General features: G+C 47.9%; 1 protein-coding gene and 2 long non-coding RNA genes across 4 annotated transcripts in view; 1 reads left to right on the forward strand and 2 right to left on the reverse strand.

Moving 5' to 3' along the window:
• Window positions 1-10610: 10610 nt before the first annotated feature.
• On the reverse strand, window positions 10611-16044 carry SOX9 (SRY-box transcription factor 9). The gene is made up of 3 exons (XM_055241389.2): window positions 15233-16044; window positions 14087-14340; window positions 10611-13483 (listed from the first exon to the last, which is right to left on the reverse strand). Exons 1-3 carry the CDS (start codon window positions 15661-15663, stop codon window positions 12636-12638), a joined length of 1533 nt encoding a protein of 510 aa, XP_055097364.1. The 5' UTR covers window positions 15664-16044; the 3' UTR covers window positions 10611-12635.
• LOC129461917 (uncharacterized) overlaps window positions 13307-23742 on the forward strand; it is a 34413-nt gene continuing 23977 nt past the window's right edge. Inside the window, exons 1-2 of one of the 2 annotated variants that reach the window (XR_010115576.1) lie at window positions 13307-13415; window positions 17511-17633. This is a non-coding gene — a long non-coding RNA (uncharacterized lncRNA). The remainder of the gene's footprint in view (window positions 13416-17510; window positions 17634-23742) is intronic. The other variant, XR_008650729.2, reaches the window with a different exon arrangement.
• On the reverse strand, window positions 18088-21150 carry LOC134732425 (uncharacterized). The gene is made up of 3 exons (XR_010115574.1): window positions 21044-21150; window positions 19281-19998; window positions 18088-18460 (listed from the first exon to the last, which is right to left on the reverse strand). It is a non-coding gene; the product is annotated as an uncharacterized lncRNA (long non-coding RNA).

Genomic DNA, 23742 nt, shown 5'->3' on the forward strand with positions numbered 1-23742 from the left:
GACAAAGAATATCTGAGAAAGTGAAGAATTTGCTACTTCTTCTCTACTTCCCACCATCAATAATGAATAGTAATGATCATTTCAGTTGAATCACTAATGCAGTAATAAAGTATAACCTTGCTATGTAGAGTAATCCAATTGCTGATCAAATGACAAGTGGCCGTACAAATCAGGATATTACTTTTTTTCAGGTAATGTATTTATTTATTAAGGAATCTTTTATTTTTTGTTTGGTATTTAAAAGCAACACATGTTTAGATGATGAATTTTAGAAGCTAGGGAACTCCTGACCATAAGCGCTTTATTTGCTTAACTCCCTTGACTATGTTTAATGAAGAAACATAAATATCCATAATTTATTAACATCATTTGTTTAACGTTGGTTTCTTCCTACTAGGTGTGGGGTCCCTCTGTCCTGTTCACCTCTGTACCCACTAGCTTCTAGCATTAGCCTGTCAGGTAGTAGATGAGCAAGAAACATTGGTCATCTTGACGATTATGACTTCCTGGGCAATGTGGCTGGATAGACCTGAGCATGTCAGTTCTTTCCACACTGTATTCCCATGAGGACGGTTTTGATGAACAGCTGTGGGCTCTGGTCTCTAGCCGGAAGCTGGATTTTATTTGGTCTCATGTCCATTGATTGACTACTATGCATGGCTGATGTCTGTTATGCTGTTGGCTCAGGTTATGTTCCTGCCATCTTAATTTTGTTGTCTAGCATGAGGTGCAAGCTTTGTTCTCATAGTTGCCTACTTGCACTATGGTCGAATCAAAATGATCAGATAACACAGCTGAACATTGGAGGGAAAGGAGTCTTGGTGGGAATAGGGGCTCAAGGGGCAGGGGCATTGGGGAGACTTAAATATGCCATGTCATTTTTTTCCCCTTAAGCCCAGAAAACAGCTGCAGGTGGAGAATGGGATGGATTTCAAGAATTCTCCATGGAGGCAGGGGTTCACACAGGGGCCAGCTGGGTGATGAAATCCACTGAGAGGTCAGATGTGTGCTCATGTTCAGTGAAGACTTCAGAAATTTCAGGGACTTTCAAAATTGGCTCTGGAGGGAGGCAGATCTGTTGACTGGGAAGGACACACACATGATGATTCTGAGACCCAGGGGCTTCAGCCAAGAGGGAAAATGAGGACCCAGACTCCTTCTAGTTCTGCTTTGGGAAACCCTGGAAGAGAAGTGTCTCTTCTTTTCTACATTTACAGAGATGTAGGACATTCAGAATAGGAGCAGATCTTACCCTTTCCAGGGGCTTTAAGCTATAAAGTGCAGAAGTCCCACAAACATTGTCTTTCTAAAGGTCCTTTATTTGCATAGAGGTGGGTCAGCTCCTCACAGTTCCAGGAATTAGAGCAATTTGCATAAGTGCCACCTAGAAGGCCAGATGTTTATTTGGGCTTTAACTTTCCCCCCTTATCCCTTGATTTCTTCCACCTCCCAAGCTGCCTGTAAGTGAGCCTGAAAGTTTCACGTTAGACACTCCTGAATTCCCAGCCCTATTTGTCACCAGCTGGACCTAGAGGACAAGCATAATCAGCTTCTTCACAGAGCTTGGCACTTCCCCACATGGGTCTAGCTAGATTCGTACAGTGCTGAGGCAGCTGCAAAAATGAAGTCAAAAGAAAAATGGGTATCTGAACTCTTCCTATCCAAAGAAAGGAAATAAACATCTGGGTTCCAAAAGAGTATCAGGGTCATCAGATCTGATGTCTCTCGAATTCTGTAAGGCCAAATAGTGTGCAAGGGAACTGGATAGGGCGTTGAGGAAGAAGGGGTGTTGGAAATGTAAAGTGAAAGCGTGAGATACCATTTTACACCCACAAAAGTGGGTGTCGCCGGGCGCGGTGGCTCACGCTTGTAATCCCAGCACTTTGGGAGGCCGAGGCGGGCGGATCACGAGGTCAGGAGATCGAGACCGCGGTGAAACCCCGTCTCTACTAAAAATACAAAAAATTAGCCGGGCGTGGTGGCGGGCGCCTGTAGTCCCAGCTACTCGGAGAGGCTGAGGCAGGAGAATGGCGTGAACCCGGGAGGCGGAGCTTGCAGTGAGCCGAGACTGCGCCACTGCACTCCAGCCTGGGCGACAGAGCGAGACTCCGTCTCAAAAAAAAAAAAAAAAGTGGGTGTCACAAATACAAAATCTGACAACAGATGGGAGTGTTGATGTAGAGGAACTGTAACTCTCCTTCCCTGCTTGTGGGAGTGTAAAATGATTTAAGCACTTTGGAAAATGCTTTGGCAATTTTTTTGTAAGGTTGAACGTTTATCTATTCTATGACTCAGCAATCACATTTCTAGGTCCAGGAGAGATTTATATCAGCTTTATTCACAATAGCTCCAAACTAGAAAGAGTGCAAATGTCCGCCAGCAGGAAAACAGATAAACACATTCTTGTGAATTCATGCAATGGAGTACTAGTTAGGAAGAGAAAAGAATAAACTACTGATACATGTAATGACATTGGGGAATCTCAGAAATTATTTTAAGCAAAACATGCCAGACATAAATGGGTACCTATTGTATAGTTTCTTTCATATCAAGTTCAAGAACAGATTCTAATCAAGGGTGATAGAGATCAGACCAGTGGTTGTCTATGGAAACGAAGATGGACTGAAAGAGGGAATGAGCAAATGTTCTCAGGTGATTAGTTTGTTCTCTAATTTGACTGGTGTGGTAGTTGCTCAAACATACGCATATATCAAAAATCATCAAGTTGCATACTTAAGACCTATGCATTTCACTGCATGTAAAGATTTTTTTAAAAAAACAAAAAACAAACAAAAAACAACCCACAATAAAGCAGGACAGGAGTCCAAGAGGGGAAAGGAAATCTGTAAAGGATGCTTTTTGAAGAGTTGTTTCATCAGTGGATACTCATCCTCCCTTCACTGGGGAGGTATGGTGTATTATCCATTATCCCCAGGTTGAGTAAATGGGGCTTTAAAATAGGTCACTTGCAAAGCTTTGAAAAGAGTTCTTGCAGTTCAGAAGCATGAAGAACTCATGCTTGCCTTGAGAATCTAGTTATCTAGGGTAAGCTGTGAGAAGTGTTGACTTTTCTTGGGTGAGGGAGGGATATGTTTCCATTGACCAAATGTGGGTCCCTATCTAAAAGAGAGAGCAAACATGGCATCATCGTGGGTCCTTTTTAGCAGAGTTGCCTGCGAAGGTGAGGAGACCTCTGCAGAAAGAGGCTGGAGGTGTTCTGAGCATGCTCTGTGGTGGGAAAGGCAGTGAAACTACCTGTCTAATAGTGATGTATCTGCCTGGGTCAAGACAGCTGCATGAATGAACAGTTCATGAAAGTGCCCAAGGGGAAATAGTGCAGCGCTGCTCAGGTGCCTGGCCCACCAGGAATACCAGCCTTAACCATCTACTAGGACTGGAGAATTTGGCACCATCCATATAAATACCCCTTTCTCTTTCTTCTCCTCCCCTGTTAGTCTCATCCTCTTTGACTCTGTTGGGTAGACAGGAAAAAGCAGCCAGCTAGTGGGAGAGAAGAAAACAGGGAACATACAGAGAGGTGTACAATCGCCGTCTTCCCCAGAGTGGGTTTTCGTCCTGGAGCATTTGTGAGTTGAGGAGGAGGGAAGATTTACTATTAAGCCAATTTAGACATTTCCTGGAGGGACATTTCAGTTTACTAAGATGAGACTTAAACAAAACATAAGCGGCCGGGTGTGGTGGCTCACACCTGTAATCCCAACACTTTGCGAGGCCAAGGTGGGCAGATCACCTGAGGTCAGGAGTTTGAGACCAGCCTGACTAACATGTTGAAACCCCGTCTCTACTAAAAATACAAAAATTAGCTGGGCGTGGTGGTGGGCACCTATAATCCCAGCTACTCGGGAGGCTGAGGCAGGAGAATCGCTTGAACCCAGGAGGCAGAGGTTGCAGTGAGCCAAGATCATGCCATTGCACTTCAGCCTGGGTGACAGAGCAAGACTCCATCTCATAATAATAATAATAATAATAGAAAAAAAAGTAAGCGTAGAAGTTTTTTTTTTCCTTATCATTCTGAGAATGATAGGAAAAGTCATGCCTCCCTCCCTTCCCACCCCCTCTCCCACTTCCAGTGAACACTCAGGGCCAAGGGAAGATCCAGCTTCTCAATAAAATCCAAAGAGTCAATGAAGGCAAATAGAAAGTTGCATTTTGATCACAATCCATATAGGTTACATGTATTTCCAACTGACTACTAAGCATGTCCAACTACATTCCTATATTCCATGATTTGTTCAAATGACACCATCTCTCCCTCTGCCACTGAAGGTAGGGCATAGAGATTAGCCTCGATGTCACCTTCTGAGTGGTCTACATACCACCAGTTCTCAATCCCCATCACTTCTAGCCCTTGAGTCCTCTCTTAGCCATCCCATCCTCTCCATTTTTATTCCCACTGCCTTGGACTTAGCTCAGGCTTTGTCTCTTCTATGGTGGACTAAACTAGTGACTGCTAAGTGGTCTCCTTAATGATCTGGTTTCCTAGATTTTGGCAGCAAAGTCAAAAGTCTGGTTTGGAGCAGGGGGAACAATGTCCACTTTTAAATTTGTATATATACTTTTTGAAATAGGGTCTTGCTATGTTGCCCAGGCTGGCCTCGAACTCCTGGGCTCAAGGGATCGTCCCACCTCAGCCTCCTGAGTAGCTGGGATTACAAGCGCAAGCCACCGCACCCAGCTAATGTCCTCTTTTTTAAAACATGACAACTCCTGCCATTTCCTGGTTCAAATCCTTCTAAAGTTCACTATGATTCTGCTTATCTCTTAACTAATTTTCTGCTATTTACCTACCCATATCGAATACTAGTCACAGTGAACCAACTTACAATTGCCCCAAAGCACCAGCCTGTTGAATATTTCTATGTTCTTGCACAGTCCCTCCTCTGTGTCTTAGTGTCTTTCCTTAGCTGGACAATTTCCCCTTCCTCCCTCTCTTCTGCATTCTTTATATACATTTCTAACTCAACGCTCAACAATCTTGTCTGTTTAATGTCTTTATCTTCACCCTTCTTTTTGTGAGCTCCTTATCTTATTAGTTTTGAAGCCCAACTGCTACCTGGCATATAGTGAACATTAATCAAATGTTCATTTAATTGATAATGTAATTAAGGAGTAATTTTTTTTTTTTTTTTTTTTTTTTTTTTTTTTTTTTTTTTTTTTTGCCTTCTAACCTCTAATACTTGATTCCCATCTGAGGATCTGGGAGAATACAGCAACTTAAAACACCAATGAATTCATCAATAAATGCTTACCGAGCTCCTGTTACGTGTCAAACACTTTCCCAGGTAATGGAGATAAATTGAGAACAAGATGAGGTTCAAAGCCTTAGTTGGAGGAGACAAACACATAAATGACAAAGATTATTTCAGGAAGTGATGATGTTACAAAAATGGAATAATGGGTTAGTGAAGATTGAGGTGAAGGCAGTGTGGACTACTGTATCTAGGATAGGCAGGGAAGGTCCCTTGGACCAAATGGCCCTTTGGCCCATTTCAGCTGATATCTGAAAGATGAAAAAGAAATAACAGGGAAACTTTGATGAAAGGGTGTTTAAGTCACGAAAGTAGGAAGTGCAAAGGCCCTGAAATAGCAAAGAGTTTGAGAGACTGAGAATGAGAAAGAAGGTAGAGGGGTGGGGCATTGGGAATAAGGAGAGTAGTGGCAACAGATGAAGTCATAGAATTAGGCAAGGGCTACGTTGTGTGGGGCAGCAGTCAGCAAATCTTTCTGTAAAGGGGCCAGCTAGTAAATATTTTGGGCTTTGTTGGCTCCTGTCTCTGTTTCAACTCCTCAAGTCTGCCATGGAGCAGAAAAGCACATAGACAATCTGTAGACTAATGAGCATGACTTTGTTCCAATAAAACTTTATCTGCAACAATAGGAGGTGGGCCAGATTTGGTACGTGGGCTGTGGTTTACCAACTCCTGGAGTAAGGCAGTTGAATCCTATGGTAAGGAATTTGGATTTTATTCCAAGGATAGGCAGCCATTGAGAGGTTTTGAACAGGGGATCATATGGTCAGATTTTGCTTCGAAGAGGTTCCTGTAACATAATTTACAACATAAGAATTGTCTTTCTCCATTTATTATTCCTTTCCCGTTATGAACTCTATTTCTAATTTTCTTTTGAAAACTGAGAGGATTGGGGGAGCCTCTGGTCGTTGCCTATGCCATTTACTAGTCACATGACCTTAGGTCAATTGCTTAATCTCTCAGCCTCAGTTTCCTTCTTCATAAAGCTGTAATAAGAACACCTGTCTCAAAGGGTTGTTAAATGGATTACATGAGATCGTGTATATAAAACATCTGTCACAGTGACTTCGAAAGTAAGGGCTCAATAATGCAAATCCCTTTACCATTTTTTTTCTTCCATTGGGCCTGCATATGTCATACGCCAGTCAAAACAGGAGGATATGTAAAACTTGGGTCAAAAAATCAATTGCACAATTACAGGATAGGTAAGAAATTACTTAACGTAACATAACTGGGTGACTTGGCTGCTACAACAGCTAATATGATTTTAATTTAAATTAATAGAAACATGATTTCTGATGACAAGAATGATGAATCTATTTGTCTTCCATGTTAGCCAAGTATTTGGAGTCCTGGAAAAAATTCTGAGTGCACTCATTTGAGAATACTAGTAAGTGAAGTACATTCAAAGAAGGTTATCAAATATAAAAGGGTTTTGGAACCCTATCATATGTAAAATGTATTGGAAGCGTTTAGATTGGGAAGAGTAAAAGAAAACTTTAAAACTGCACACATAGTTGAAAGGCTGTCACTTGGAAGAAAGATAAGACACACTGTTCTGCTGTGGAGGTGGGCCACCTTGGACCATTGCGTGGAAACTGCAGAGGTAAGATTTTTCCACAATTAAAGATCTCCATGGTGGATATGAGCTCTCAATCCATGCAAGTATTCTGGAAGCGATGGAGGAGTATTCAACAGCTGAGACAATGTATAAGAGATTTTTGCAATGCAAACACAAATACATTAAAAGACCTTTCTTTATACCTTCCTCATTTCCGATTCCTTCCTCATTTCTGCAGGGTACATTAACCAAATCTCTAGAGATCAAAAGACCCTTTGGATACTAGGGACTGGATTTTTCTCTTGGGGTCTCTGCTAAAAAGAGGATTGTGAGACCCATGAATCCATGGCTCATTAAGAGGTAGAGAGACTAATAGAGGGTTATTGGGGGGTGGGGCAGAGGGACATGAGGGAGTGGCTAAGGTAAAAATAGAGTGGGTTCCCTTTATGTTAATGGAGTCAATTTTATATCACTGAAAAAGAGATGAAGATCAGGAGAGGAAAAATGAACTCAGCATGTTCTCACCAAAATCATTTCCAAATCTATCAACTCCTCCTTCCCTGTACCTTTTCTCCCAGTTGGCCCTAATGAGTTGCATTTCTCCCCACCCCCCCATGGCATGCAAACGAGGGAAGACCAGGAAGTACTATTTATTTGTGCCTGCCTCCTCTTCATGAAAATGTAAGCTCCATGAGGCAGTCTTTCTTGTTCATGGTTGCATCCTAATCAAATGTTTACGGAAAGAATGAGGAGTGGGAATCATTCTAGAGTGGAATATGACAGCAGGAAATAATGGTGATCGGATGAACCTCAATATAAAATCCTGAATGCTCAAGGGACGTGTCTAACAATAGCTTCAAGGAACTATTGCCCCAAATTTAGCCTGGTTGTTTTCTGAGATTACCTGGCGCATGTTGTATCTGGTCAAAAAAGAACGATTCTCCAGAAATTCAGAGTAAAATAGTTCTAGTCTGTGCTTGATAGAAGAGGAAAAGCTCAATCAGGGCCGAGCAAAGTTTCCAGCTGTCAGAGTCAAGGGGAGACTCTGAGAAAATGCAGGGGAGAGGTGGCAAAGAAAAGAAAAAAAGCAATGAGCAGGAAGAGGGAAGGGAAAGAATAGGAGGGCAGGTCATTGCGTTTCTTGTGTGCAAGAAACCTGTCTTATGCCCGCAAGTGAATGTCATTTGAGAAGCAAAAATTCATTTGACTCTCAGAGGGATGAGAAACTGTACGGACAAGTGGTAGAGTGTTACTGCAGAGATTTCAGTGTGTTCTTTGGCAATACCATCACATTCATAGATACGATGGAAGGTAGGTATTTGTTGAGCACCTACTATGTTTCAGGCACTGTTGAGAACAGAAAGAAAAGTATCTTGCTATCTTCTATGGCAGCCTCTAATGCTGCAGTTTACTGGCCAATAGGTGTGATCAGGGGCAGATCCAGCTTTTGTGGGGCATGAAGTTTAAGGATTTTTTTTGTTTTGAGGCGAAGTTCTTTAAGAAAAAGAATTTAAATTTTGAAAATTCAAGAATAAGTCTAGAGCCTAAAAAGGAGCCTGTGCTTTTGAGAGGTGCTGAAGCTTGAGCTTTGTTTGCTTCATAGTAAATCCAGCTCTGGCTGTAGTGATAGTTCATCAATTACTTTAATATACAAAGTGCCACCATGCTGCCTCGAAAACGTTCATTTTGGAAATCAGGGAAGGAAAGGGATGGGATGGAGTTGAAGTGGGAAAGTCAAACAGCTCAAACGAATCCACATGGCTCTAATTTAATAATAGAGCAAAAGACTGATTCTTAAATGAGTTTATTTTTATTCCCTTTTGCTAAAAATTCCAGTTTTGTTAAAATGGTTAGAAAAGAAAAGGTTTTATTTCAAGTGCAAACAAATAACCCTGGATCTACATACAAGCTCTTTCCGGTGTGGAGGACTCTCCTAGGTTTCCAGTCAATGTGTTGCTGTTGCCAGGGTGATAAGCTCTGTGCTTCTGGAGTTAGACTAAAAATTCCTCCAAAATATTTTATAATCTGGTGATATTGGGCTTTGACTAGATCTCATAGATATGGGGGTGAGCAGGATTCTGAGGAATTCTCTCTCCCAGCACTCCTGTGTCTCTTGTATTTTACTGTGTATCAGAGCCACTCGGGGAGCTTATGAAACTTTTTCCTGGGTATTACTCTCAGGAATTCTAATGCAGGGGGACTGCTGTACAGACCAGAAGACTCCAATGCAGTCAATTCCCAGATTGCTCTGGCTAAAATCTCCTTTATTAACATCCCTGCTGTATGTAGGAGGAATTATAAACATACTCAGCAAAAGGGGAAAGTGAGGCACAGGAAAGCAAAACAACTTGCTTCAGTTCCCTTCACAAGTTTATGTCCGAACGGAACATTTCGGCTTCAAGAAGTCCTGGCAAAGCCCACATACTGGGAAAAAGAGCATATTTCTGGAAGGGAGAACAGTCTAGCAAACATACAGATTTGCTAGGGAAGGGGGTAGTCGCAGTGGAATGGTGTGCGTTGATTTTAATAGACAAAGGGATTAGAACGAATAAGGTAGGCAAGAATTAGTGAACACCACAGAGACTTTTAAAAAGGACTTTGTGAGTGTTGGCAAGAGAAAAAAAAAATAGAGATTTTGTAAGAAGGGAGGGCCTCAGCGCATGGAAGGCTATGTGACAAACAAGGAACAGAATTTGATGTCTGAAGGGGTAGGGAAGGATTTGCACAGTCCCCCGCAGATCACAGGCCCTCAATCAATGTTTGTCGAAGGAATTTGCAAAGGAGGCCGAGTACTAATGTTGCTTCGATTTGATAACTACCATTTTCCTGGTTGCCGTGTTCCTGGTGTGGGATGTCAGCCAGGAATCCAATAAGCAGAAACAGACAATGTGAGGTAATGCCAGAGAGGTTGGACTCTGGTTAAGACTGTCAGAGACACAGGCCCAGTAGTAAAACTAGCCTGAGAGGGTGAAGGTGACTGACTCTTTAGAGACACTTCTCCAATCAGCTGGGGTGTGGGAGTGGGGATGGGGAGGTGTGCCCATGCGAGGGAAGGAGTGATTTCATCTATTTAATGAAAAATGACCTGAGCATTTCTCTGAACCTGGAAACTCCCCATCTAACTGGGGCCAAGGAAAACAGGATTAGGTCTTGTTTCTTCTACAATGGCTTTGCGTCTGCTTAGAATGAGTTAAACTGGAGGGAGCAGAAAAATCATCCCCTTTCGTTGTCTCTGCAGAGAAATCTGGATGGCTCTGAATCATTTAATGGGTTAATACTACAGGCTTCCCTCTGGTTCCCTGTAGACATTGTTTTTCTCTGGCTTCCTTTGCTTTTTAAATGGATACTCCATTTCTTGGGTATGTGTTCATAGGAATAGAAAGTTTGCCATATTAAAACCAGATAAGCAAGTCACCCCTCTGGCATTCTGTCTACTGACAAGCTCCTGATTTCAGGTCTAATATTCCCTGTGACCTCCGCAAGGGACAGCTTTTGCCCTGAAGCATGAGGTCATGAAAACCACAACAAACATTTTTGCCAGAGTGAGCAACTACTGACATGTAATTTTCTGTGTGATCTATTGGAGTGGCACTTTTCAAGATTTTTCTGCCTAGATTTTTGGGAGATGCAGTCTTTTCCTCAGCGTGTGTTCTAGGATTGCCAAAGGTGCTGATAAAAAACAAAAACATCACAGGGATCAGCACTCCACAATGTCTTTTGTGCTCAAATTTGCCAAATCATCCAACACGAGAACTGGGTGAATAAATCCACAGGGCCACTTTCTTTTTAATGCAATGTATATTTATTGTAAACAATAATATACAAAAAAAAAGAGAAAGAAAAAGGGAAAGGTTAAGTTTCACGGAGAGAACAAAAGGTTTGGGGCTGGGAGGGAAACAAGTGAAACAAACAAAACACGAACACAAACCAAAGCTTTTACCTAAAGACAAAATATGATTTAAATGCCAGGTTTCTTAAGTTACAGAAATATCTTTTTAAAAAGATCCGCTTTTATACAGAAATTGAAAGATGCCATATTATGAGTGCTTTAAGATTTTATTCTACTGACTTCTAAAACTGTTAATATATCTTTTTTTAAATAAAAAAAGTTTGCTGTCTTTTTTAAAAAGCAATCCTCAAACTCTCTAGCCACAGCAGTAACTAAGATTAAGGTCTGTCAGTGGGCTGATCCCCTCCAGGTAGCCTCCCTCACTCCAAGAGAAGATGCAGAGAAATATCGATGGCACATGCTTGCATTGTTTTTGTGTCAAAACACACACACACACACACACACACACACACACACACACAAATATAGGGCAGCCCAAAGGTCTGTGGCAGAAAACACTGCAAATGACTCAGTGATACACTACATTTGCAATCTCTCATTTATACAAAAAGAGAAACAAGTTTCCAGTTTGTTTTCAACAAAAACAACAAAGAAAAAAGGGATGGACAAAAAGGCATTTATACAAATCTAGGGTGAGGAATCCAAAGAAACTTGCTTTTAATAATAAAAAAAGATTAAAGAGATAAATAAAAAAAACTGGTTACAGTTAAGAACATAATTTAACAGATGACCATACCCTTTGAGGAAGGCTCCAACAACCTATTTTAAAGAAGGTAAAATTGAAGAAGAAAAAAAAAAGAAGTTTTTTTTTTGTTTTAATTAAAACCTCTCCTTACAAAATAAATAATTTTAGCACGTGGAATGTCTTGAAGGTTAACTGCTGGTGTTCAGAGAGGCACAGGTGACAGAGCGAGCAGGCATCTGCCTTCCACATGAGGCCCAGGCAGGCAACCAGGGGCAGTGTGCTCGGGCACTTACTGGCTGCTGAAACATTCCCAGAACAGATTTCATTTCCTTTGCTTGCCTTTTACCTCTTTAAGACTGCAGTGAACAAGCAAAGGCAGGAGGAAATGCACTAAAAGAAGAGTGCAAATGTTTCCCAGCAGCACGGTTTTAAGGCTCAAGGTGTTTTTCTGTTGTTTAAAAAATATATATACGATAAAGCTTACCAAATGCTTCTCTAGACTAGTGTTTACTCCCATAATTGCAAAATAAGGCCTTTATTTTTTTTAAGGCAGCTCCTCCTTGAATCGCAAAGCCTGAGGAATTAAGCAAAGTTAACCCCCAAAACTGATCACATAACACAATTCTGTTTTTAAATGTTAATACAACAGGATTTTTTTTTCTTTTTGTAAGAGAACGCAAATCTGTACAAAAATACTCTGGTTGCAAGAAAAGCTAGGGCATACTGTTCAACTAAGAGTAGTTTAGCTGTTGGAAAAATAAGAGCATTTAATTTTATCTAAAAATATGTATAAATCCCCTCAAAATGGTAATGAATCATACACAGTACATACTAAAAATATTTAAAATAGAGAATATTCCTCACAGAGGACTTTTTTCTTTAATTACTGCTAAAAAAATAATTACAAAGTCCAAACAGGCAGAGAGATTTAGCACACTGATCACACGATTCTCCATCATCCTCCACGCTTGCTCTGAAGAGGGTTTAAAAAGTCCAGTTTCTCGCTGATTTCGCTGCTCCATTTAGCCCAGGTTGGCCTGGCCACTGATTGGCCACAAGTGGGTAATGCGCTTGGATAGGTCATGTTTGTGTCTTGGAAATTTGGGTACGAGTTGCCTTTAGCTTAAATGTCTTTAAGGAAGAAGAAGAAGAAAAAAAATAAAAAAACAAAAAAACACAAATGTCCAAAGGGAATTCTGGTTGGTCCTCTCTTTCTTCGGTTATTTTTAGGATCATTTCGGCCATCTTCGCCCTTCGTGGGAGGCCTCCTCAAGGTCGAGTGAGCTGTGTGTAGACGGGTTGTTCCCAGTGCTGGGGGCTGTGGGTCTGCGGGATGGAAGGGACCCCAGAGGTGTCGGCGATGGGGGTGTACATGGGGCGCTGGGCGGGGTTCATGTAGGTGAAGGTGGAGTAGAGGCCGGTGCCCTGGCCCGCCGCGTGGCTGTAGTAGGAGCTGGAGTTCTGGTGGTCGGTGTAGTCGTACTGTGAGCGGGTGATGGGCGGGTAGGAGGGGCTGTAGTGCGGGAGGTTGAAGGGGCTGTAGGCGATCTGCTGGGGCGAGTGCTGCTGCTGCTCGCTGTAGTGGCTGGGACTCAGCTGCTCCGTCTTGATGTGCGTTCGCTGGGACTGGCCCGGCTCGCTGCTCAGCGTGGTCAGCGTGTGCGCCTGTGGCTGCTGCGGCGGCGCGGCCGGCTGCTGCGGGGGCGCTGCCTGCGGCTGGGGGGGCGCCTGCGGGGCCGGCGGGGCCTGTGGGGGCTGCTGCGGGGGCGGCGGCGGCGGCGCCTGCTGCTTGGACATCCACACGTGGCCCGCGCTCGCCGGGGTGGCCGCAGTGCTGCTGATGCCGTAGCTGCCCGTGTAGGTGACCTGGCCGTGCGTGGCCGGCACCCCCGGGTGGCCATTGGGCGGCAGGTACTGGTCAAACTCGTTGACGTCGAAGGTCTCGATGTTGGAGATAACGTCGCTGCTCAGCTCGCCGATGTCCACGTCGCGGAAGTCGATGGGGGGCTGTCTGCCCCCCTCTGGCAAGGGGCGCCCCTCTCGCTTCAGGTCAGCCTTGCCCGGCTGCACGTCGGTTTTGGGGGTTGTGGGTGGGGTCGGTGGGCCCTGGGATTGCCCTGCGGACAATAAAAGAACAAGCACGGGAAAATCAACAAGGGCCGTGCAGATGCCCTAGTCTTAGGCACCCTCCAGGGACCCTCCCTTGCTGCTAAAGTGTAGTAAGGGCCCGCACCCGCGCGGGAGGTGCGCTGCACCGGAGATAAGTCGCCCAATGATTAACCCGCCGGTACACACTGGACAGCCTCCTTTTATCAGGGGAGGGTCTGGGGCCCGGAGGGTCCGGAAGACCAAATTGCTACTTGTGTAAGAGCCCTGTGTGTGCTTTTGGGGTGGCGGACCAGAAAAGAAAGGGGAGGTCTTGTAAGGCTGTAAGGCCATTTTACCTCCCAATAAAAAAGTTAATCTCTTCGGATGCTGGGATTGAGTTGGGGTGTGTGTGTGTGTGTATGTGTGTGTGTGTGTGTGCGCGCGCGCGCGCGCGCGCGCTGTTTGGGTGCCTCTTAGGCTCCGGGTAGAGAGGGGAGCGAGACAGGCGCAAAGGGTAGCGTGTCCCTCCCGGGAAGCATAAAGTCCCCAAGAAGAATCTCCCAGGCGGAGGGCAGGGGGTGTGCCAGGCGGGACTGGGGTGGCTTGTCCGGTGGGGCCGAGGGGCGACTCACCCGAGTGCTCGCCGGGGGAGTGCACTTCGCTCATGCCCGAGGAAGAGTGAGGCGAGTCGGCCTGCAGCGCCTTGAAGATGGCGTTGGGGGAGATGTGCGTCTGCTCCGTGGCCTCCTCTGCCTCCGCCTGCCCGTTCTTCACCGACTTCCTCCGCCGCGGCTGGTACTTGTAATCCGGGTGGTCCTTCTTGTGCTGCACGCGCAGCCGCTCCGCCTCCTCCACGAAGGGCCGCTTCTCGCTCTCGTTCAGAAGTCTGCTCGGGGCAGGGCGGGGGGCACAGAGAAAAAGAGGAAGAGGGGTCAGTGAAATCCGCCAAACTGTCAGGTCGGCGGGGAGGAGGCGGCGACCCAGACCACTCGGCTTCCTTTGCACACAACTCCATCTTCCCTCCTGCCTGCAACCACAGCTCATAACTTTTCTTAAAAATAAATAAATAAGTTCCTGCCGTCTGACCTGAGCGGTCACTCCCCGCCCCCTCCCCCCCTCCCCTTCTATTTCTATTTTGGAAACGCTGGAGATGAAAACGACTCCTGTTGCTGCCCCCTAACCGCCTTTGCTGCTCGACTTACCGCCCCCAACCCCAAGAGCCTTTAAAAACTTTCCCCCAAATTACTTAAGCTGCAAGAAGCTCCCCAATTCTCACCCCCCCCATATACTCCCAACTATTTCCAGTAGCCTCCCTCCTCCTGCCTCCCAATTCCTGCCAAGGGTCTCCTCCAACCTCGGTTTCTCCCTTGCCCCATCTCCGTGGGTGTAGTGAGGCTGCACAAGAGAGTGCAGTTTTAAGAGGCGGGGTAGAGGGGAGGCAAGCTTCACTTCCCCGCCCCGATTGAGCTTCCAGGCGACGGGAGAGCCGGCTGGCAGCCCCCTCCTTCCGTCTCCCACCAGTCTTCGTCCATCCTCCAGCTACCTCCCCCACCCCTTCCACTTACCAACCCCCTCCTCCGCGTCCCCGCGAGCAGCCCAAGAACTTTGTCAAACTCTGAGCCACAGTTACACCCCGTTCCCACTCCCACGCCCATCCCGCCGGCTCCCGGAACGGCAACTCCCGGGCGATGGGAGGCGGGGCGGGGCAAGTCAGCCCTGGCCAGCGCCCCCAGCCGCCGCGATGCCCACCCTGCCGCGCCGCCCCCGCCGGGCCCTACCTCCAGAGCTTGCCCAGCGTCTTGCTGAGCTCGGCGTTGTGCAAGTGCGGGTACTGGTCCGCGAGCTTCCTGCGCGCCGCCTGCGCCCACACCATGAAGGCGTTCATGGGCCGCTTGACGTGCGGCTTGTTCTTGCTGGAGCCGTTGACGCGCACCGGCATGGGCACCAGCGTCCAGTCGTAGCCCTTGAGCACCTGGCTGACCGCCTCGCGGATGCACACGGGGAACTTGTCCTCCTCGCTCTCCTTCTTCAGGTCGGGCTCGCCCTTGGGGAACGTGTTCTCCTGGGGCCGCGTGTTCTCGGTGTCCGAGCCGGAGCCCGACGGGCAGGGCGAGCCCGCGGAGTCCTCGGACATGGTGGGGCTGGGGGCGCCGGACAGGCCCTTCTCTTGCTCGTCGGTCATCTTCATGAAGGGGTCCAGGAGATTCATACGCGGGCCCGGGGCAGGGGGCTGGTGGCCGGGAAAGGCGAGAAGCCGCGGCGGCTCGGGGACTCGAGGCGCGGGCTCCTCTCCCCTTGGCTGCCCGGATGCGGAGCGAGCGGCTCCTGGGGAGGCTGGCGCGTCGGCCGGCTACCGCGGCGAGCACTTAGGAAGGCGCGGGGTGGCCAGTCCGCAGCTGCCCGCTCCAAGTGGGGGGAAGCGAATTGGAGAGGAGGAGGAGGGGAGGAAGAAGAGCAAAAATGCGGGAGCTTGCACCCCTTCTCTTCTCCTCCTGCAAAGAAAAGGTTCCGGGGTTGAAATTGGCGAGTCTCCGCGCCACTGAAGTTTCCAGTCAGTTTCGAGCTCCGCTCTCCGCTCTCCAACTCCCAGCCCAGGGTCTCTTTAATAAATACTCCGCCTCACCTTAGAGCCACCCGCCAATCACAGCACAGCAGTCCCAGGGTTGGCAGGCAGCTGATTGGACCCGATTTTGGGGAGGGAGGAGGATTGTGGCACTGGGCTGGGTGACGAGACGGGAGGGGAGGAGAGGGGAGGGGAGCGCAGCCAAAGGGTGGACGGTCGGGTAGGGGGGGCGGGGGGTGCTGCGGGGAAGGCGGGGGACCCGGGACTTCCAAGTGTGTAAGTTTGTCGTACTCTCGGAATGCCAGAATTTTAGTGCCTTCTCCGCGCGAATCTTTATGTGTGTGTGTGTGTGCAAGTGTGTGTGTCTGGACTAGGATCTACCCCCACCTCCGACATTTCTTTTCACTGCTCTCTCCGCGGCACCGGGGACTTAGCTGGAGTTTGCAGTATTCGAAAAGCAGCCGCTTTTTAATGCGTAGCCGAGTTTACGCGCCTGGAGCGAGCCTGCCTGCCTGCAAAAGTGCTTAGAAATAGTCTTTTGAAGCAAATGTTTTGGTGACTCAACGCCCGCTGTTCCTCCGTAATAATCCATATAAATAGATTAACATGCTCGGGTTCGCCGGGGCTGGTGCGGCTGGTCAGGATTCTGCTGCGCTTTTGCAAAGGGAGTCAATGGAAAGCAAAGCTAAGTCCCCGCGAAGGTTGGCAGCGGCGGCCGTGGCCACGCAGGAGCCCGGCGCTCTCGGGGCCGCCCCGCGCCACACCGACCTTGAGCTCTGACAAGTCCTTCTCCAGTCCCCTCTACCCGCGACCCTGCCGACGCTCCTCAGTAACAGGGCTACTGCTCTGACGTTTTGGTCTTTGCCTCCTGGCCGAGTCAAAAACGTCAGCCGAGTCGCGCTGTCTGGGGAGAGTTTGCTAACTGCTCTGGCTTTGAGAGATCGAAGTTTGCCAATAAAGCTGTCCCGGGCCGCGAGGCCCAGGCCGGTCACTTGGTTTGTAAAAGACCAAACAAATGGGCACCATCGCAAACAGAACTCTCCACTCTGGCGGAGTCGTGCTGCTTGCCTGCTTTTGCTGGCATTTACTAAACACCTGAAGGGGTGAAGCGCCGGTGCTTCTGACTCTAGTCCGGTCGGTTCAGACCTGCATATAGTTGGGAGTTCTGGGGGAGGCATTGGTGGTGTCTCTCATGTATTTCAAGTGTGATTTGAGCACAACCTTTGTGTTTACACGAAATGCTTAGAGCCAGGTTGGGTAAGTGCGGAGCTATCTGCTCTGGGACAGAAGAAAAGTCTTGGTCGCTTGCGGGTTCCGTGCTCTCAGAATGCCAAATAAACGCACGACATTGGGAAACTCTTAATTTTAAACTCCCCGCCCCCCCCCCACTTTTGGGCTCTTGCAAAAATTCGCCTCTAATTAAATTATTGTTATGGTGAATCGGCCCACATCATATTAAAAACTTGTTTTTTTCCCCTTTCTAATTTGCGAAGTGAGGACACTATCACAAGATCCAAATCGATGTCCTTCCGGGAGAATTTTTTAAGATCTTGTTTTCTCTCGTTGTCTTCGGAAGAAGCCCGACATTTCTTATAGGAAATGGAACTCTTCATAAGGTAGTAAGTTACAGCCTTGTTCAACGGCATTTTTTCTTTTTAACGAATGTAACTTCTTCAAATGGGATGTTTCTGGTGCCCTATAGCTCGTTTACAAATTTAAGAGATTTGCATACAATAGTTTCGTATCCAGGGCTCTGTGATTACTTTCAGAAAGTGTAAGAACAGCATCGTCCTTTCCTAGGAGAAAAAAGTCCGCGTAGTGTGGACCTATTTCTGTGTCCTGGGTAGAAGGGCATTGTGTGTACAGTATAACTGTGTAATTCTCAGACACCTGATTCAGGAGACTCGGAGACCATCGGGCAGACATTTTAGCCAGGTCGTCTGTACTTAGTTGTATTATATTGTAATTACCATGTTTGCTGGAATAAAGTCAGTGAAGAGGGCTATGACTTTAAGATATTTTGGAATATTTCACTAAACATGTGTCAAGATATATACGTATATGTATAAATATACTTTTAATGCAATTATGCAATAAGATACTAATATGTAGAGTTTCACATCATAAACGACTGGGATTTATACATTTCCCGTTGATTTGATGCGAGCATTTTTGAATTTTACATCTTCCTGAAAACTTACGATGAACATGCGACTTAAAAATGGACTGCAGTTTTTATATGTATCCAGAGGGGGCGCCAAAAGCCCAGAAACTGTTTCCAACTCCGAGAACCAAGGAAAACTTGGATGGTGGTGGCTGGGGGTGGTGTGTTCCACTCAATCTGGACTGCTTTGCTGCTGAGATTTATATTTGCAGGAATTCCTACGCGATATTCCCTCCTGTGCGGATCCACCTCTGCGCAGCTCAGTGAGGGAACTTGTGTCTGTAGAGAACCGGGTTAAAAAAGAGCACTTGAGATGCCAGCCGTTTCTATTCTGCGCAGAATTTGGGGGCTGAGGCCAGGAGAAGGCCTCTATCCCCCAGGTGCCAAGCGTTGCCACAGTCAGGCCAAGTCTAGCGCGTGGCACTGTCAGTTCGCGAGTGGATCGGTCCTGCATTTCTGCAGGGGCCTCCCGGTGTCCACTCCCCTTTCCCCGTTCAGGGGCTCCATTCGCTTCGTTGTGTCTTTCTCAGGTCGCCCCGACCCCTCCTCCCTGACCTGGGAAGACGCGCGCAGTCCCTGACCAGCGGACCTCAGACACAGGTAGAAGGAAAGGAACCCGCTCCTGATGTTCAGGTTACAGATCTGGAAACTAAGGCTGTTGACCCAGTATTAGCTAGAGCATTTAGCCAGGGGCGAAACGAGCCAGGGTCCTCCATCTGATGCGGTGAGGGAGGGAAAGGGCGCAGGTCAAGAGGCAGGAGACGGAGGGCGCTTCTCCGTGTTCGGGACGTGCTTTCGGATACCCGCTCTTGAGCAAGCGCCGTGAGGTCTGCCGCCGGGAGCGGAGACACAGAGGTGCGAGTGGCTCCCCAGGGAAGCCCTCGGGAAACCGAGGTCTGGGATCTCCCCCTTTCCCGCTCTTGCACGTCCCGGGCCGGCGCCGGGCTCAATTTCCCCAGCGGGGGCCGCCAATCTCTCCTCCGCGTCTACGCGGGAGCTGAGACCGGAGCCCAGAGTTTCTGGCGCAGGGCGAGTTTCGCGCAAACACTCAGTGCCCAGGAGGCGGGTGAGGGATGCGAGCGGATGGGGTTCTTTTTACCTGGCGAATTAAGGACCACAACCTCCTTATCCAAACTTCCTTAGCGAAAGTGGGGACGGTGTTTAAATCCGTTTTCAGTAGGGACGCTTTTCTGTCCTTAGGGAAAGTTTGGTGGGGTGAGCAGCGGGGTCCCCCAAATATCTCAGCCTCGGGCAATGTTCTCATTAGAGGTGATGGGAGAAGGGGTTACCCCTTGTCCATTCCAGTTCCCCGGGCCGGGTCCCTTGCAGGTAGAAGACTCCAGTCCCTGGAGGGACAGGTCCCCGTGTCCCGGGCTCCCAGCCGCTCCTGTAATTAGTACTTTTCGCTGAGCTTGGAAAGTGTTTATCGTCCGCTCTTCACGCCGGACACGAGTTTCTTGTGGAAGGGAGCGGCCGGTAAGCCAGTCTCAGGACTGGCGCTGGGCTGGACAGCAACAGCTAAGGGGAAAAGGAAAGTACCAGATAGCGTCGTAGGTGCGCAATAAGTATCTGTTGACTGACCGAATAGATGTCACCTGTGGACATGTTGCCCGAGTGAGTGCATGTTCCATCACAGCCGCCAGACCTCCCAGAGACAGTTGCGAACACGCGATGCGTGTGCATTCCTGCGTGTGTATTTCTCCCCACACGGGAGCCCGACTTTGGGAAGTTGTCCGGCATGTGCCACCCAGGGCTGTGGAATCCCGACCCCGCTAAAACTGCAGACCATGAGGCACGTTTCAGTTTTCTTCGCTTTCCTGTTTTCGAAAAAAAAAGAAAGATGAGGCGGACGGGAGGTGTCGGGTGAGGGGGCGCGAACCTCCAGTCTGCCCTGGTGACCTGGCTGGGTCTGGGGGCGTCGGGCGGCTGTAAGACAGTAGGGCGCCCGGGGGGTACGGACCGGAGCCCAAGCCAGAGACCAGACGAGCTGGCTAGTCGTGGAGCTGCGGAGCCGAGCAGGGAAAAAGGAGGAGTGGGAGTGGAAGGCCCCAGTCCCAAAGGGATTGCGCTCCCAAAGGGAGTGTGCTGTTTATTCATTCTGGGTTTTCTGAAAGTATCTGTCCTTAGCAGTGGCCCCGGGGAGCCGCGCGTCATGCAGATTCCCTCAACTCATCCCTAGAACGCCCTGCGGAAAATTTCCTAGGCCATCTCTTCCCCCTAACGCCCACTCCCACTATTTTAAAAAGTCTTTCAGGCATTTTTAGCTGAAGGTGATTTTGCCTTGGTGATTTAAAAGTAAAGATAAAGTAAGCGCTCAACGCAGTGGTGCCTCCTTTGCGACATACTCCGCCGGGGTCACTTCGGCCCCAAGAGCTTCCTCCGCACCAGCACCTGCTCCTCCCCCTCGATCACCTTTCAGTTTAGGTCTATGCAGTCTCAGGTACCGACCAAAGACAGCCGAGATTCTCAGGATGGTTTTGTGGGGTTTCCTTAGGGGAGGGCAGGCTCAATGGCGATGATTTCATCTCAGCCTGGAGGGATTCTAACCAGCGCTTCCCTCTAAGAGATCCTATTGGGTGGGTGATTATTCCGGATCTTAATCAGAGAAAATGTCCCCATCAAGCCACGGAAATAGAGGACATGCTTGTAAGGTACAATTTCGAAGGTAAGGGTCAGAGTTAAAGACCAATTATCCTGTCTTCCCTGCGATCCTTTCCGTCTCAACAGGACCCGGGAAGTCCCGGGCAAAGCGCATCTCCCTGGCTCCTGCAAGCTACAGCTTCACCCAACTTCGTGTTGGGCTCCGTTTTGGTTTTGGAGCGGCGTGAGGGAATCTCGGGGGCTAGGTCGACTGCCACTGACCTGAGCTCCGGACTCTGGGGGCAGCGTGTCCTGTCCCAAGGGCCTCCCGCCCCCGGGAAGGCCAAGGTCGTGAGGTCAGACCCCAACTTTTGGGCTTCCGCGAGAGTAAAGCCCCCGGATGGTCCTCGGAGCTGTGACGTCACAAAAAGTGCTTGGGGTAGGCGGACCCACGGCTTTGTTAAACAGCCCAGGGGCTTCGAGGAGGAGTGGGGGCCCAAAGCAACTCAGGGACCCGTTGAGCTTCTTGCTTTGTCATTGTTTATTTCAAATTAATTTCATGGTGCTTGTCGCTGACTGCAAAGCTGCAGGAGAGACAGGCTGCCCTCGGGGTCTCTCCCAGCCTGGATAGGCAGACCAGGGATTTTTGAGAAAGCAGAGATTTTTGGTTTTCTTTTCTTTTCTCTTTTCTTTTCTTTTCTTTCTTTTCCTTCCTTCCTTCCTTCTTTCCTTTCTTCTCTTTCTCTCTCTCTCTTTCTTTCTTTCTCTCTCTTTCCTTCCTTCCTTCCTTCCTTCCTTCCTTCCTTCCTTCCTTCCTTCCTTCCTTCCTTCTTCTCTCTGTGCCATCTTTCTCCCAAGGCCCTTTCTGTCACTGTTGTAAAAGGAAGAAGTGGAATAGTAAATGTCTTCTTTTTCTGTCTTCAGCCTTTTGTTTTCCGGATGGGTTGTGAAATTTGGACTGGCCTAGGAGAGGACAGTGTTTTTGGATCCTCCCCCCTTCCAAATCATTAAGACCCAGAAAATGTAACAGTGTTCCTGTCACTATCTTTTGGATCACATGTGTTTACCTCAGTGAGAAAGGTCAGGTTGTTTTCTTCCGCAGAGTTCTAGGACTGGAACCTGTTATTTTTTCTTCCCTAGTTTCCAGGTTGGCTAAAATGTGAGGGAAGTCCTGACAAAACACAGTCAGAAGGCATCAACTGTATCACAGAAACTGATCCCCTTTGAGGTCCCCCTAAAGCTCGCCAAACTGTCAGCTTTGGTTGGCAAAAGAAGACTATTTGTCTCATCTGCCTTAATATCCACAGGCAAAGCAGAGACAGATAAACAGTTACTAGTATAATTTAGGGGTAGGGTCACTATAGATTCAAGTATATGGGCATTTAATCTTTCCCCTAAATACTCATTTTCTTGGAGCAGTGGAGACATCTCATAGGTTGAGATGTTTTCCTCAGCAGCCAGGAGAAAAGGTGGTGTCTGACCATGACTGAGGGGTTGATACCATATCTGGAAGGTGTGCTTTCTACCATATGATGATTGGACAGAAAGGCAGAGTGGGTTTGCTCAGATACTCCGCCCAGGCATTCACCCAATCCCCACGCCTCCAGGGTCCACTTCTCCCCAGGGACCTGGCTCTAGAGTTTTCCTAGGGAGCTCCCAGTAGAGCATTAGTTTGAACCCCAACTATATTAAATATATGCGGTATCATGGGCGGCAAAGCAGGCGGTTGCTGATGCTTGCAAATTTGCAAAGCATGGACCAACATGAGGCTGGGCAGGGATTGGGGGAATGGGGTGGCTACATCTAAATGTTTCTAGGACTCCAGATGACGGAGTAGAGTTCTGGGTAGAGGAAGTACAACGTGGTGGAGACACCATGTCCTTTCCATCCTGTCTTTCCCTGTCACTTGTCATGTCTCTCCCATTTAGCCCAACGTCAAATCATTCTGATTTTTGAATAAATCGATTCAGTGAATATTGCTTGAGGGCTGACAATGTGCCTAAACTTCTGAAGGAGACAAGATTTGGTCTCTGCTATTGTCTCCAGGTCTGGTTTCCAACAGAATCCAGCCTCTGTCCATGTGAACTCTGCTCTGTCCTCTGGGCTCATAATGTTCTGAGACTCTCTCTTGCTGCCTGTTTCATGGATTCCCCCTCTATTTCCCTGAGATGACTCGCAGGTCACAGAAAGCTGCCTCCCATCCTTGCGGCTCCATCAAGGTGCTTTGGAGGCAGGTAAAGCACAGGTAGGGACTGGCACCCCAAACTCCTGGCTCGATGGCAGACTCAGTCCCATCTCTTTCCTCTTGGCCCCAGGAGCCCTGCTGATGCCGTGTTGCCCTTTGACTGGGCCATCTTCTTTCCCTGCCCTCGCCCCTTCTTGGTCCAAGCCCAGAAATGCCTTGTAGTGTGTGGTACGCTTCACTCTGGCTTTGGAGGACATCTGCCAACCAGCACAGTGGTGATGACAGTTTCCAGATGATTTTCCAGGAGCAAAGAAATGTTCTGGGGGAGGAGAGAGTGGCATTGGCCAAACACTGAGTGGGCTGAACATTGTGGTTCCGGAAGAGGCCCAGGGAGGTGGAGTTTCATGAGGCTCAAAGATTTCTTTTTCCCCTTTAGATTCTGCCTAAAGCAAAAGTCACTAATTGCTTTGTATTTTCCTGGCACTTAAATGGTTCTCTGGTTTCTGACTCTCCTCCAGGAACTTAGGTTTGAGGAAAGCAGGGCTTCAGGGTGGTATCAGCAGGGACATTTGCCTCTAAGCTCACCTTCCTCAGTTCAGCTAGGCCCAAGGCCTACTTCAGCCAACTCTTGGGTTATTATAGGATTCTCAGCCAAGTGGACTGCACAGTCTGGGCAGAGGATAGAATACAAACTCACCTATTCCCTTCTCCTGTCTCTGGGATTTGCCACTCCAAATTCACTTCTGCTCGAAGCATTTTGATATTTAGTCAGGCAAACCAGGAAGTGCTAGTGAAG

Source organism: Symphalangus syndactylus, chromosome 14, assembly GCF_028878055.3.
Source record: "Symphalangus syndactylus isolate Jambi chromosome 14, NHGRI_mSymSyn1-v2.1_pri, whole genome shotgun sequence".
In the NCBI taxonomy this organism is placed as follows: Eukaryota; Metazoa; Chordata; class Mammalia; order Primates; family Hylobatidae; genus Symphalangus; species Symphalangus syndactylus.

Excerpts from the sequence above, each read along its gene's own strand:
- SOX9 (XM_055241389.2), bottom strand. The coding sequence starts at position 15,663 with ATGAATCTCCTGGACCCCTTCATGAAGATGACCGACGAGCAAGAGAAG. Across the intron at positions 14,341-15,232 it reads ACGCTGGGCAAGCTCTGGAG|ACTTCTGAACGAGAGCGAGA; the intron begins GTAGGGCCCGGC and ends TGCCCCGAGCAG. Across the intron at positions 13,484-14,086 it reads CTCCCCCGGCGAGCACTCGG|GGCAATCCCAGGGCCCACCG; the intron begins GTGAGTCGCCCC and ends TATTGTCCGCAG.